This window comes from Pogona vitticeps, chromosome 2, assembly GCF_051106095.1.
Source record: "Pogona vitticeps strain Pit_001003342236 chromosome 2, PviZW2.1, whole genome shotgun sequence".
NCBI classification, from domain to species: Eukaryota; Metazoa; Chordata; class Lepidosauria; order Squamata; family Agamidae; genus Pogona; species Pogona vitticeps.
This window is the reverse complement of record NC_135784.1, coordinates 108,054,160-108,069,045: the sequence shown is the minus strand read 5'-3', so window position 1 is coordinate 108,069,045 and position 14,886 is coordinate 108,054,160. Positions and strand designations below refer to the sequence as shown.

Here is a 14,886-nt window from a genome sequence, read left to right as displayed (position 1 = left end):
TTGAATCATGGATACAGAAGCACAAAATCCCACATTCAAAAACTGGAAGGTGGTTTTTTTTGGAAGAAAAAATATTTTTTTGAATATTCCATTTTAGAGTTCAAAAGAAAATTACTATAATATGCAAAAAATTACCTGTTTCTTTTTAAAAACTTCTTGGACATCATGAGATTTATTTCCTACAACAGGTTTTATGGATGTTTTCAAACTGGAGGAACTGTAAACCATCTTTGTATGGCCAGCTGAAGCAGGAAACATCTGAAAACAAGAGGTATCATTTGTAAAAATTGTCAGGTGGCTCTCTCCAAGCAACCTACTTTGATACAAAACTTTTAAAGATGAAGTAAAACTGTATTTCCTTGATTTGTTCAAATACTAGAGATATTAAGGCATTAAGAGTAAAGATCTAGAAGTAACTAGATATTTGGAAACTGAAAAGAAAAAAACCCCTCAACATACAGTGTATCACAGAAGTGAATACACCCCCTCACATTTCATAAATATTTTAGTACATCTTTTCATGTGACAACACTGAAGAAATGTAAAGCAGTGATCATAAAACTTATATAACTAAATGTGCTGTCTCCTCAAAATAACACAACACAGAGCCATTAATGTCTAAACCACTGACAACAAAAGTGAGGACTTCTCATTTTGTCATGTCTACCAAAACCCCACCCACACAGACTGGTACCTACACAAAAACTCCAACCATTATCCATAACAAAAAAGAGGCATAATCAAAACACTGGCGGACCGTGCGAATCGGAACTGTGAAGCTCAATTTCTCAGCACCAAACTCAACCATCTGAATTGGGTCCTGCAGGCTAATCCAAGAGCCATCAAACTGAGAAAACAATACTGAACTGAAGAAGAAAAACAGCCACCCACAAATAAAGTATTTCTGCCATACATCAAAGGGGTCACAGACCACATGGGGAAACTTTTGAAAAAATACAACCTACAAACAGTATTCAGGCCCACCACAAAAATACAACAAATGTTATAGTGAGCAAAGGACAAAAGGGACCCCCTCACCACTGCAGGAGTATACTGGATACTTTGCAGTAATGGCCAGGGATATATAGGGACCACAAAATGCAGCATCTGCACCAGAATCAAAGAAAATGAAAGACACTGCAGAGTAAAACAATCAGAAAAATCGGTAGGAGCTGAACATGCACTGAAACAAACTGGATATGAAATCCTATTTCAAAAAACAGAAGTACTGGACAACACCAGCAATCATTATGTTAGACTACACAGAGAAGCCATTGAAATCCACAAACATCAGCACAGTTTCAACAGAAGAGATGAAAGTCTAAGAAAGCCTGGCTCCCAGCACTGAAAAATACAGCCTGCAAAAAGGTCAACAAACTCTACCTGGCCACAAGGACCAGTGATCACTGCACACAAAAGACCAGCTATCAACACTCATCAATCACAGTGACAGATCATCTCCCCCCTTATCACAACAATACACCCATAACAAAAAATACCTTGATCACCATAATCACCCAATCTCCTGAAAAGGACAAAAAACTGATCCCATAGCTACAAATATTTAACTATCCCACACACTACACCAGAACACAGACAGAGTTCTAACTCCTGTCCTCTGAAGATGCCGGTCACAGAGACTGGCTAAACATTAGGAAGAAAAAACCCCAGAACATGGCCAAACAGCCTGAAAAACCTACAACAACCAAATTTTAAAACTGTTTGGTCTGCAGCATGTCTGGTCTGCATTTTGAGTTCCACTGGAGGCAGTAATCCATTCAGTTCCCATTACTATTTGTCTTCACTGAAAAGTATTATGTACTGGTCCACAATATCAATACCAATGCTTGTGATTCTTAGTGTGTGCAAAAATGTGTATACCAATGTGGATATAAAGTTTCCATCCTAAGCCAGAAATAAAAACAGGTAGAAACCTGAACTTTGGCATTACAAATCAGAAGATGCAACACCCAGACATGGAATGGGTCCAAACAGAACTACTCTTTTCAATATTGAGTTTTCATAGAGGGTAACATGCATCATTTGATTCACATGCTCACACACCTGAGCATCCTCTGCACTTGACTGGTTAAGTACCAGATGTTGAGAGTCTGACTGACTTCCACCAGTTGCTCCAAGCCGATGTTTAACTGGAATCTTGTTAAGGACGTAGGCACCTGATGTCATTGGCTTAGTCACCTACACAAATGTGTATTACACAGAAAAATTTGAGTATGCATTTAATCACTCTCTTCTCTCTCTCTCTCTCTCTTTTTTTGTAATATTGACATCTCACAGGCACAACGTATTTTTTTTCCTAAAAAAGTTTAGGAAAAAGAAAAGCATTCAGGTTGGGTGTACCTTTGGCATAGTGTTATGCATGGTTGCTGCTGGAGCCTGAGCCAGCACCTGTTGCTGCAAATGAAGCTGTTGATGAACTGTTGGAGGTGGCTGGTGCTGGTGCTGGTGCTGAGAGGGTTGCAATGGGGGCTGCTCACTGTTTTCCCGGTGCCACAATACTCGTATAAACCGATTGTTCAACACAGCCTCGGTGCTGGAAATGGCTTTTCTGGCTTCATCATTGGTTAAGTACTGAATCAGAGCAGCTTCAGGATCATTCTTGAAGGCAACCTAAAGAATATGCATTGAAATATGTAAGTCAACATTATCCAATAATCATCTTAGTAAAATAAAACATATAAGACATAATACAGCATTTAACCTTTTTATCCTAATCAAAAGGGGTCCAAACTGAAACTTACAGAAAAACGGATGCTAATTACATATAGTATCTAGCATTCCTACATTTCCCAATAGATAATAAAAGCACTAGAAGCTTAAGAACTAGCAACTGCCTCAATAAAACACTACACTGACCTCTGATACCAGTGAGCTAACTCTATGCTGTTACCGAAGTACTAGTAAATCATTCCATGTAGTATTTTGATACAGTGTCAGAATGGTTTTTCCAAAAATATCCTAAAGTAGGGTAAGTGAACTGTGCTCCTCTGAATGTTACTGAATTCCCAGAAGACCAAGCTAGCATAGAGAGGGACATCATCAGTTGGTTGTCTGCATGAATGCTGGACTGAATTGTTACAACAGAAAATAAGGCACTGTAGGGCAAATATATACTATATCTTAGTTCTCTTATTATTGCTCTTACTATTGGAGAAATGAAAGGGATCTTTGAGGAAATGCAGTTCAGGACCTGCAATGCAGGAGGCAACCACATCCCTACCAAAGTGTTATCCAGCTGCAAATGAAATGCCTTCCTAAGAGAGCACTACTCCTGAAACATATACAGTCGTGCCCCGCTTTACGATTACCCTGTTTAATGACGAATCCGCTTGACGGTGAGGGTTTTGCGATCGCAAAACGATGGTTTGAATGGGGTTTTTCCACTCTGCGATGATAGGTTCCCTGCTTCGGGAACAGATTTTCAATTTATGACGATCAAAAACAGCTGATCACCGGGTTTCAAAATGGCCACTGGATGAAGAAAATGGCCCCCTGCTGTGCTTAGGGACGGATTCCTTGCTACACAGGCACCGAAAATGGCCGCCCCTATGGAGGATCTTCGCTGGACAGTGCGTTTTCAGCCCATTGGAACAAACTGAAAGGGTTTCAATGCATTTCAATGGGCTTTTTTATTTCGCTCTACAGCGATTTCGCTGGAATGAATTAACGTCATAAAGTGAGGCACCACTGTACTGCTGAACAGCTTAAACTGTCACAAAGTATCTTTTAACGTTCAGCCAAAATATGATTCCTTTCAATTTTCATGCATGGGTGCGAGTCTTGATCTCAGTTATACTGTAATATAACTTAACAAAAGGTGATGTTATTGGATTTACCTGAATATTGACAATTGTTCCAAATTTGCTGAAATGTTCATTAAGTTGAGTAATATTATTCAGTTCTGGTGGTATTTTACGAACTTCCAATTTGGTGTTTGTATACTGGTTCTTCTTCAGAAATCCTGGCTTATTCTGGTTGTTATTTGCTTGTCTGAATATGGGGTGGGGGAGAGAAAACAGGCTTATGTTTATATTTTCAAGAGATGAAATTCAAAGGAAAAAGCATGAGGGTTTTTTCATTCCATAGTACCCTAACAACTGCTTTGCTGGATCAAATCAAAGCTGGATTACAAGGCAGCGAAAAGGGTAGGGTGAACCCAAGGTGAAGGACCTCTTATATGCCAAAACATACCAGGATGGGCCAGCACATGTCAGCTGGGTGGAAGGAGCAGTATTTTGCTCTTTATCTCCCAGTTTCTTGTGCCACTGTTTTCTCCTTCCCCAAGTTCATTGTCATTGATTGTAATGAGAACTAAATCCATATCAACTATGCCTAAGATGTAACCTCATCATACGATTTGGGTATATGCCAAGAAAATGAATTCACACGTTCTCTTGATTCTTCCCCTTGATATGTTCCCCTTTCAGATAGTGACACTGGACCTCCAATGCCAGAGAGGCAAGGACTGCAAAGGTCTCCAGTATGGCTGGGAGGGGGCTACAAAAGGCTAGGTCTTCCTACTCAAGATACTTCCATATGCAAGCAAAAAAATATACCAACCTCCCCACCACTCCTTCTTTACCCACAACATTGCCACAGTTTAGCTCAAGTTCTAAGTTTGCTTGTTTTCCTCTCCTGTGCTTTCCAACTAGTCATGCAAATCACTCAGGAAGTAAGCACAAAGCAAATCAGATCATTTGGAGCTTTGTGGGCAGAGTTCTATGCTTCTTTTGCAGTGAATAGGATGCTAGTCCTTGGCATTAAAATCCAAGTTTACTAGGTGGGTCTGGGGCAAGGCACTCTCATCTACACATCTTACTACACTGTGGCAAACCTAAGTCTTTATGTCTTCAAGCAAGCTCCTCCACATCTGAAGAAGAAACATGTTTTAGTCACTAAGAAAGAAACATGTTTAAGTCCCAGAGAGTCAACTGGTGGGGTGGGAATTGTACACAAACCTATCTCAGTGTGCAAGGATGGGAGAGGGATGTTAAAGGGATGGAGTAAGGGGGAGCTTCAGACTAATACCCTGTTTCCCCCGAAAATAAGACCTAACATGAAAATAAGCCCTATGATTTTTCAGGATGCTTGTAATATAAGCCCTACTCCAAAAATAAGCCCCAGTTAAGGGAAACCCTGTCCTCCACCATTGTGCAACAACCAGAAGAAGATGACATGACTGTATTTGAATAAATGTAGACTGTTGTACATGAAAAAAAATAAAACATTCCTTGAAAATAAGCCCTAATGTGTTTTTGGAGCAAAAATTAATATAAGACCCTGTCTTATTTTTGGGGAAACACAGTAGGAGGCATTAAGCCCCTTTTCCAATGACTCCAATACAACTAATTGCTTTCTTGCTGTTAACAGCACAAGGATCAGTGGAATCAGGGAGAGGTCACACCATCCTCCGCTCTCAGCTGCTTCCTTAATAATAAGTCAAATGGAAACAGCAATCTGCCCCCTTGCTTGCCAACAATGACTAATGAATCTAGGTGGTGGAGAAAAGTGGTAGACTATACAGACTGTTAGCAAGGGTTATGAATACAGCAATACATCTTGAGCTTTGTGTAAAGAGTGAAAATTTAACCTCAGCTATTTGGCCAACATCATGACATGAGCCAAAGTGCTTGTCCTGCTGCTGGACAGTGATAAGATACAAAAACCCTAAAGAGTTGGTTCACATCCCTTCCCCAGATACTCCTGCATGTTACTTAGGAAGAATTATTCACTATTTCTTACAAGAGCTGACCTCAGTTTGCCAAGTCACCAGCAGGATATAAAAGTTCTTACTTTCCAATCCAAGGTTTCTTTGGAGTTGGCCCTTCTATGGTATTTGAAACTCGCTTCCTGTTTTCTGGCTCAAGTACCACTCTGGAGACACTAGTGTTGTTATTTGTAATGCCAACTGGAGGCTCAGTCTGGATGATAATATTTGCAGCTGAAAAGAAAAAAAAGAATTCCATGTGTGCAACAACTTGGAAAGTTACTGTATTTACAAATGATAATATGCGAAATGCTTAAGAACTCAAGAATTTAAAGCAATACCTATTCATTTCATAGAGTACCTTCCCTAAGCAATTGGAAAAAAAAATAGCTGAAGTGGTTGGTTGGACACAAGCTCAATATTTACAATAGGATTGTAACAGAAAATACAAGAATAAAAAAGATAAATTGGTTAGCCCTAGACTAGAGGATCTCCCACCAAGCAGTTATTTCAGTACTACTGCTTGTGAAAATTGTGCTGAATCCATACACAGGAACCTTACTAAAGTACCCCACTAGTTATATGAGCATTCTCCAGGAAATACTTCCCAACACTGGATGTCCATCTCGACTCCTTAACATCATCAGGTCCTTTCATGAGGAAATGAAGGGCACTGTAGTTTTTGATGGCTCAACAGCAGATCCCTTTGACATCCCAAGTGGAGTGAAACTGGGATGTGTTCTCGCGCCGACCCTGTTTGGGATCTTTTTTGCTGTCATGCTGAGGCACGCTTTTGGAACTGCAACAGAAGGTGTCTATTTCCGGACTAGATCAGATGGAAAGCTCTTTAATCTCTCTAGATTGAGAGTAAAGACCAAAGTCCAACTGAAATGCATGCGGGACTTCTTCTTCTCCGATGATGTAGCTGTTGTTGCCCACTCTGCTGAAGACCTCCAACAACTCATGAATCGTTTTAGCAAGGCCTGCCAAGACTTTGGACTAACAATCAGCCTGAAGAAAATACAAGTCATGGGCCAGGGCGTGGACTCACCTCTATTACCATCTCCACACAAGAATTGGAGGTTGTTCATAACTTTGTGTACCTTGGCTCAACGATCTCTGACACTCTCTCCCTAGATGTCCAGCTGGATAAACACATTGGCAAAGCAGCTACCATGTTCTCTAGACTCATAAAGAGAGTATGGCTTAATAAGAAGCTTACGGCATATACCAAGATCCTGGTCTATACAGCCTGTGTCCTGAGCATACTCTCGTACTGCAGTGAGTCCTGGACCCTTTCTGCATGGCAGGAGAGGAAGGTGAACACGTTGTCTCCAACGCATTTTTGGTATCAGCTGGCAGGACAAAGTTCCAAACAGAGTAGTCCTACAACAAGCTGGAATTTTTAGCATGTATACATTACTGAAACAGCGACGTCTACATTGGCTTGGGCATGTCGTGAGAATGCTGATGGTCGGATTCCAAAAAATCTCCTGTATGGAGAATCAGTGGAGGGAAATTGCCCCAGAGGGAGACCACAGCTGCGATATAAGGATATCTGCAAATGGGATCTGAAGGACTTAGGAATGGACCTCAACAGATAGGAAATCTTGGCATCTGAGTGTTCAACCTGGAAGCAAGCAGTGCATCATGGCCTCTCTCAATTTGAAGAGACACTTGCTCAGCAGGCCGAGGCAAAGAGGCAGTCCCGAAACCAGCAAAATCAGGGAGCTGGACAGGGGACAGATTGAATTTGTCTTCAGTGTGGAAGGGTTTGTCACTAATTGGCCTCCTCAGCCACCCTAGACGCTATTCCAAGTCCTCCATACAGAGCATGTTACCATAGTCTCTTGAGACTGAAGGATGCCTAATCTAAATTCTCTGGGATCACCAATCATGTCCCCATGCCTAACAGAGGAGCTTAAAGTTGGGGCAGGTAATTTGACAGAACCACCAATATATACAATAAAATCATTTGAACGACTAGAAAAACTTGTCTTTCTATCCACAGTTTCAGTACCAGCATCCCAATCAACCACCTGATTTGACAATTAAAGTTGGTGCAATTCAAGAATTATGCATTCATCTGACTGCATCTTAACACAAGCCATGTAAGGTTCTTACTAATTAAGAGCACTGGTGGACAGGTAGATATTCTAAACTTTTTAAACGCATTCTGTTATAATGTCTTCTGAATAAACAGGAGGAAGACTATTTTTATAGTTCTTTCTCTGTGGTCAGTGAGAACTGGAAAATTGCCTTCCTCCTTTCTCTTCTAGCCTCTGTTGGATCTTGGTTCCTTTTGTTTGTAGAAAATCAAGTCTGGGCCCAATTCACCTGTTCTGGAGTCTGAAAAAGTGATTCTCCTTTTTCAAACACTTTAAATTAAAGATCAGAGGAAAAGCAAGTATTCAATGTAGAAAATCAAGTGACTAAACACAGCATCTTCATTAGTGTTACCTCTTGTAGTGTCCTGCAAAACAAATATTGAAATGTGCTCAGTCTGGACTCGGGACACATGATCTCACCTCTTGGATTTGTATCCATCTCACCAGACGTTAGGCCAATAAGATTTGGACGCTGCATTGGTATCCTTGAAAAAAACTGCCGATACTGTGATCTACCAGTACTGGTGATACTAGGGGCTTCTGGATTATAACCATCCGGTTCATATGTATCTATTATAAGAGAGACACAGAATGGATTCATGGTTAGTTTAAAAAAACCAGTGAGTTAACAAAACACTACTTAGTTAACAAACCCTATGTGTATGTTTCAACTAAAATTTATTTACTATATTCTACCTTTCAATCACAAACTGTACTCAAAGTGGCTAGTAGCACTAAAATATAAAATTGCATTGAGAATGGAAGTCAGTTTGTAACAAAGAGCAGCCATCAGTTAAAACATACTTCAGAGAACGCAATGGAAATGGAAAGCATAGCAAGATATGGTTAAGTTATAATACATGTTTGTTGTGGGTTTTTCGGGCTTCTTGGCCGTGTTCTGAAAGTGGTTCTTCCTGGACACAGCCAAGAAGCCCGAAAAACCCACAACAACCATTAGATCCCGGCCGTGAAAGTCTTCGCGAATACATATAATACATGTTATTCCAAAACAATTTCAAGTTCTGTTACAAAAAAATCTGCACCATGGCTGAAATCCTGTTGCTTAGTGTTGTAAGTAGCACTAGAGTCGGTCCACTGAAACAGTGGAGTATTGTGGTAAACTCTGTAAGTGCTATTGATTCAAATAGGCCTATTGTGGTTGTGACTTACTATGCAACTAGTCAGACTAGAATAGGCCCATTTAAATAAATGGAAGTTACAGAAGAGGGTCACCAAACAAATGCCCACAGATTTAGGCCCTACTCTAGTGCGGCTTACTGCACAAAGCAACAGGATTTCAGTCAATATATGATGCATGGATCATGCCAAGTTGAGCTCCAGATAAGCCAGCACTAGATGAAGTCTTATTCATTCATTCACACTCCATCTTTCTCCTTAAAAAGGAGCAATGGTGGTTTTACATAATTAAAAGACAGCATTTAAAGCTAACAGTGAATATACAGTACAATACTAAAAAAGATCAAACAAATACTATACCAAAAAACAGTACACAAAAGCAACACCAAAACACATTCAATGCAGCAAGGTACAAAAATCCCTTTTGAAACCCCATTCAGGCACCCAGTCACTCAGGGAAAGGTTACCTGAAGAGAAAGGTCTTTGCCCATTTGCAGAAAAACAGAAAAGATGGGGTGAGCTTGGCTGCCTATGGGAGGAAGTTCCAAAGTCTGGGAACAGCAACAGAAAAGGCTCTTGCCTATGTCCCCATCAAACACACCTGTGAAGGTGGTGGGATGAGAGAAAGGCCTCTCCTGATAATCTTAACATCCCAGGAGGCTCATAAAGGGAGACATGGTCTTTGAGATAGCTTGGGCACAAGCTGTTTTGGGCTTTATAGGTTAGAACCAGCACTTTGAATTGTGTCCAGAAATTGATCAGCAGCCAGTAGAGCTGTTGTAACAGAGGGGTTATGTGTTCCCTGTAAACAACCTCAGTAAACAATCTGGCTGATTGGACCCACTAACGTTTTACTGGCACTTTCCAGAGGTGGCTCCACCATAATTCAGCCTGGATGTAACAAAGGCATGTGTCACTGGGGCCAAAGCAGACCTCGCTAGGAAGGGGTGCAGCTGGCACCTACTTTTAATTGTATAAATGCACTCCTAGCCACTGCTGAGATGTAAGCATTGAGACTCAGATACAAATCTAGGAGTATCTCCAAGCCAACAAAATGATTAACAAAAAAGTGAGAGCAAGAAGGGTTGAAAAGAAAGTTGTAAAATGGAAAACAAAAGATTTATGAAGACACTGAAATCTCATTAAGCTACATGGTATACTTTCAACAGTGTAAATTCTTTCCTGTCCTGAATCCCAAGTCATAAACCTGATAAGAGTAGAGGTGTGTCAGTTTTGAAACAAAATGAGATACAGTAGAATATAACATGTTATTTTTTTTACAAAAATTTACAAAAAATTTACAAAAATCCAAATTATTGCAGATTAAGTACTTCATCTAAGCCTAGGCAATTTAGATAACCATTTTCTTAGATATTTCTGTTTCCAAGGAGTAAGCATTCAAGATCCAACAATGACTATCATAGATTTTTCTTAAGATCAGAAAGGTGGAGTACATATCATTCACTGCCTAAAATCCAGTTGTAACAGGCATTTCGTGAAATTATGATGATTTAATTTAAAACTCTTTAGCCCTCCCCTCCTCACGTCCCAAGGCTTCCTAAAGGATCCCTTTTGACCAGCAAAAATTTTAGGAGCCTCAGAACAGGGATGGGGGCTTTAATATGGGAAAATTACCATCAGCAGTCCCACTGTCAGATTGGGACTATCAGCAGAGTTTTTCCAATATTAAAGTCAAAAGGCTTTAGGTTTTCCAATATTAAGGTTTTCCAGTATTAAGGCCAAAAGGCTTCCCCAGGGCAAAAAGGATCCCTAGGCAGCCTCAGAACCTGAAGGGGGGAGGGATTTAGGAAGTATTAAAGATTGATGTTGCCAGGTGATGACATCATCACCATTTATGATTCACATAGTTGTGCTGCAGGATTTCAGCCACAATCTCTTCAAGGATATGACTGATTCAGTTACCGTATTTTTTGCACCATAAGACGCACTTTTTTTCTCTCCAAAGGGGGGGGGGTAGAAAGTCCGTGCGTCTTATGGTGCAAAGGTGGTGACTTCGCCCCCACTGGCCCCGTGGGGGGGAGCGTCGCAAGGGTCCGAGGGAGCCTTCCAGCACCCTTGCGATGCTCCCCCACCCCCCCACGGGGCCAGCGTGGGCAAAATAGCGACCTTCCAGGCTTTCAAGCCTCTCAAAAGGTCCTCGAAGGTCACTATTTTGCCCGGGCTGGCCCCGTGGGGGTGTGTGGGGGGAGTGTGGCAAGGGTCTGGAAGGCTCCCTTGGACCCTTGCCACGCTTCCCCCACCCCCTCACGGGGCCGGGGGGGCAAAATCGCCAGCTCTCAGGACCTTTTGAGAGGCTTGAAAGCTTCTCAAAAGGTCCTGGAAGGTCGCTATTTTGCCTGCGCTGGCCCCGTGGGGGGGTGGGGGGAGTGTGGCAAGGTTCTGGAAGGCTCCCTTGGACCCTTGCCATGCTTCCCCCACCCCCCCACGGGTCCAGGGGGGGCAAAATCGCCACCTTCTGGGGCTCTTTTGAAGCTTCCCAAGCCTTAAAAGAGCCCCAGAAGGTGGCGATTTTGCCCCCTCTGACCCCGGGGGGGCAGGGTGAGTCTCTAAAGGGTCCTGGAACACACTCTAGGACCCTTTGGAGGCTCACCCTGCCCCCCCCCCGCCGGGCTAGAAGGGGCGAAATTGCCATTTTCTGGGGCTCTTCTGAAACTTCCCAAGCCTTAAAAGAGCCCCAGAAGGTGGCAATTTTGGCCCCTCTGACCCCGGGGGGGGGGGCAGGGTGAGTCTCTAAACGTCCTGGAACACACTCTAGGACCCTTTGGAGGCTCACCCTGCCCCCCCCCCCAGGCTAGAGGGGGCGAAATTGCCACCTTCTGAGGCTCTTCTGAAGATTTCCAAGCCTCAAAAGAGCCCCAGAAGGTGGTGATTTTGCCCCCTCTGGCCTTCGGGGGGGGGGGCTGGGTGAGCCTCCAAATGGTCCTAGGTTGTGTTCCATAAGATGGACCTCTCCATAAGGCTCACCAATTTTTAGGAGAAGAAAACAGATTTTTTTCCTGTTTTCTTCTCCTAAAAATTTGGTGCGTCTTATGGAGAGGTGCGTCTTATGGAGCGAAAAATAAACTACAAGTGAAGCAAAAACCAGGAGAAGAGTATTAATGCTTGGGAGCATTAAAACACACACAGCTTTGTACAATTTTTAAGTTACAGTTCCTCAGATTTATTCCTATAGCAAAGCAGCCATGTGCTTTCTAATGTATTATCAATGATTAAGACTAAAGTGTAATTACATATAATACTAAGGTCTGCTAACCATTACAGAAATTCCCCTTGTTCTCTCCTGAGAAACAAGTAGTGAACATTAAATTTGAATTTTTAGAATTTTACAAGCAATATTTTATGTAGACAGTGTGTACGTACTGTACTTGGGAAGTTAAACATAGCACATAGGGAGAAAATGAACCTGGTTCTTAAAGGGTGCCTTAACATTTAAAGTGTATTGTTGGTCCAAGTTATAAAAATTACTGGAAAACAATATAAGGGAGACTTATTTTGCAACCTATCTACAGGTATGACAGGATCTCCTGTGGGTCACAAAAGACATGAGAACAGAAGAATTTAGCACATCACTTTTGAGGGCCATGAGCCCATACTGCTTTACTTTCTAAAAGAATCTCTCCTTCGGAAGTTATCATTGTACCCATTTTCTCCTCTTACATTATTAGAGATGTATATGAATATTGCCCCACAGTTGCAGATAACAAAGGTGCGGCCCACCGGGGGCAAGACCAACCACTCATGATTTCGCCACTACCGCAAGCTTCACGGAGCCTTCCTATTGCTCTGTTGCTCGTGACAGATTAGCCAGTCCTGGCAGAAGGCAGGTTGCAGAGTGGCTAATCTATCGCAAGCAACGGAGAGATAGGAAGGTTCCACAGAGCTCGCAGCAGCAGCGAAATCGTGAGTGGTCCATCTGGCCCCAGGGGCTGGACCCTCATTATCTGCACCTGTGGGGGGGATATTCGTATATGAATACCCCCATCTCTAATTTTTATGCATTGTTCACTCACTCTCACCTCTTTCCTCACTTCCCTTCTTCTACAATAAAGCTTTCTTTTATCTTTGAGATATGGCGTGTGCTCTAATCATATCATATCATATCCCCTGTGGCAAATTTATTGTCCAGTCTGGCCATATAAATGCAGCACAAATCCCTGCATAAATTGCTGAAATACTCAATAGCTGCCATACATGATAACACACATTTACTATGCATGAAGCATTTCTTATTAAAGCTTCACCATAATTTTACACACATACTGTTTACATTAGTGAAAATTCTACTGTATCACACAAGAGTTAGAAGACTACATCTGCTTACGTTCTGAAACTGAATATAGTAGATTTTGTGGTAGTGGAGGAGGTAGTCTTGCTCCCACTGGTGCAAGGCTGGGCACTGTAGTTGTTCCTGGCTGGTCTCGGTTGTTGATCAAACTTGACTGTGATAAAGGAGGTCCTGGAATGAAACAGACAATGCTAAAAGCTCTGTCTAGGTTGCCTCTTCCTTTTTTTTTTTTTTTTTACAACTGCCCCAATATATGGCCTTTCCCCTTAGAGCTCCCACACTATACATTTTAATCATTACCAGACAGTTCATCATCCCTCACTTTTTTTGTTATTTTATTTGGTTCCCTTATCTTATGCATCACTTGGTGCCAAATGAATTCACCATCTTCTTGCTCTGGACGCATATTTCTCTTTGAATCCCTTGCAGCATCTTCCTGCTGTGTCCCGCACTCAGCTGAAGCTCCTCCTTAGCTCTAAAGAATCTCACTGCCTTGGCCCTTATCTCTTTGTTTTGATATACCAATACAACCTTGTGCATGGCATTCAACATTCAGCCTTACCAGTGTGAGTTCCTCTGCTGTCTCAAATTACCACACTTTCTTCCTCTTCCTGGCCTTAAGACTTACACTGTCTCTTGAAATACCTGCATGATGTCACATCTTCAAATCATCTCCAAAGCCATCAAAGTCTTTGGCAGAAACTATGGGTTGCTACTCCCCTGTTCCAACATTATCTTCACAACAACTCAAGAGAGTTTAGGTCGTCCATCTATCTGTCTCCCCTTCTAGAGTCAGGTATCCTTGCTGGGCTTGAAAACTGTCATTAATGCCCAGCTGGGCATTACTCTTGACTATTAACAATCTAGGAAATGAAAAACTCTCTGGAGCTATTGTGTGTGTGTATGCGTGTGTGCGCGTAGACTAGAGGGCTGCAGGGAATAATATATTGTTGTGCTGTGAGATAATCAACAGAAGTATACTTGATATAGGATGAAGATTTAACATCTCCCAAGGTTGTTTGTGAACTCCTCATAAAATAAATTACCTGGGACAACAGAATATGGCACCTTTATTACCCACCATAAGTCATAATTCTTACCTAAAACAAGAGGTATGACCCTCGAACCTTTCTTGGCATAAAAAAGTAAATATTTGAGAAAACTAGTAAGTGAAAGGAAAGTCCAATGCTGTAAAGAAAAATACTGCATAGGAACCTGGAATGTAAGATCTATGAACGTTGGGAAGCTGGAGGTGGTCAAACAGGAGATGGCAAGAATAAACATTGACATCCTGGGCATCAGTGAACTAAAATGGACAGGAATGGGCGAATTCAGCTCAGATGATTATCATATCTACTACTGTGGGCAAGAATCCCGTAGAAGGAATGGAGTAGCCCTCATAGTCAACAAAAGAGTGGGAAAAGCTGTAATGGGATACAATCTCAAAAATGATAGAATGATGTCAATACGAATCCAAGGCAGACCATTCAACATCACAATAATCCAAGTTTATGCACCAACCAGCATTGCTGAGGAGACTGAAATTGAACAATTCTATGAGGATTTACAACACCTTCTAGAACTGACACCAAAGAAAGATGTTCTTC

The 14,886-nt window shown here is 41.8% G+C and overlaps 1 protein-coding gene across 3 annotated transcripts in view; it reads right to left on the bottom strand.

The window, feature by feature from the left end:
- The window catches only part of RBM27 (RNA binding motif protein 27), a 51,427-nt gene that overhangs the window by 9,615 nt on the left and 26,926 nt on the right, over positions 1-14,886 (bottom strand). For 2 of the 3 annotated variants that reach the window (XM_020806497.3, XM_072990215.2), the window contains exons 8-14: positions 13,316-13,450; positions 8,257-8,406; positions 5,815-5,962; positions 3,858-4,011; positions 2,362-2,631; positions 2,065-2,199; positions 136-258 (exon numbers count right to left, since the gene is read on the bottom strand). In XM_020806497.3, coding sequence (XP_020662156.3) covers positions 136-258; positions 2,065-2,199; positions 2,362-2,631; positions 3,858-4,011; positions 5,815-5,962; positions 8,257-8,406; positions 13,316-13,450 — 1,115 coding nt within the window. The remainder of the gene's footprint in view (positions 1-135; positions 259-2,064; positions 2,200-2,361; positions 2,632-3,857; positions 4,012-5,814; positions 5,963-8,256; positions 8,407-13,315; positions 13,451-14,886) is intronic. The other variant, XM_072990216.2, reaches the window with a different exon arrangement.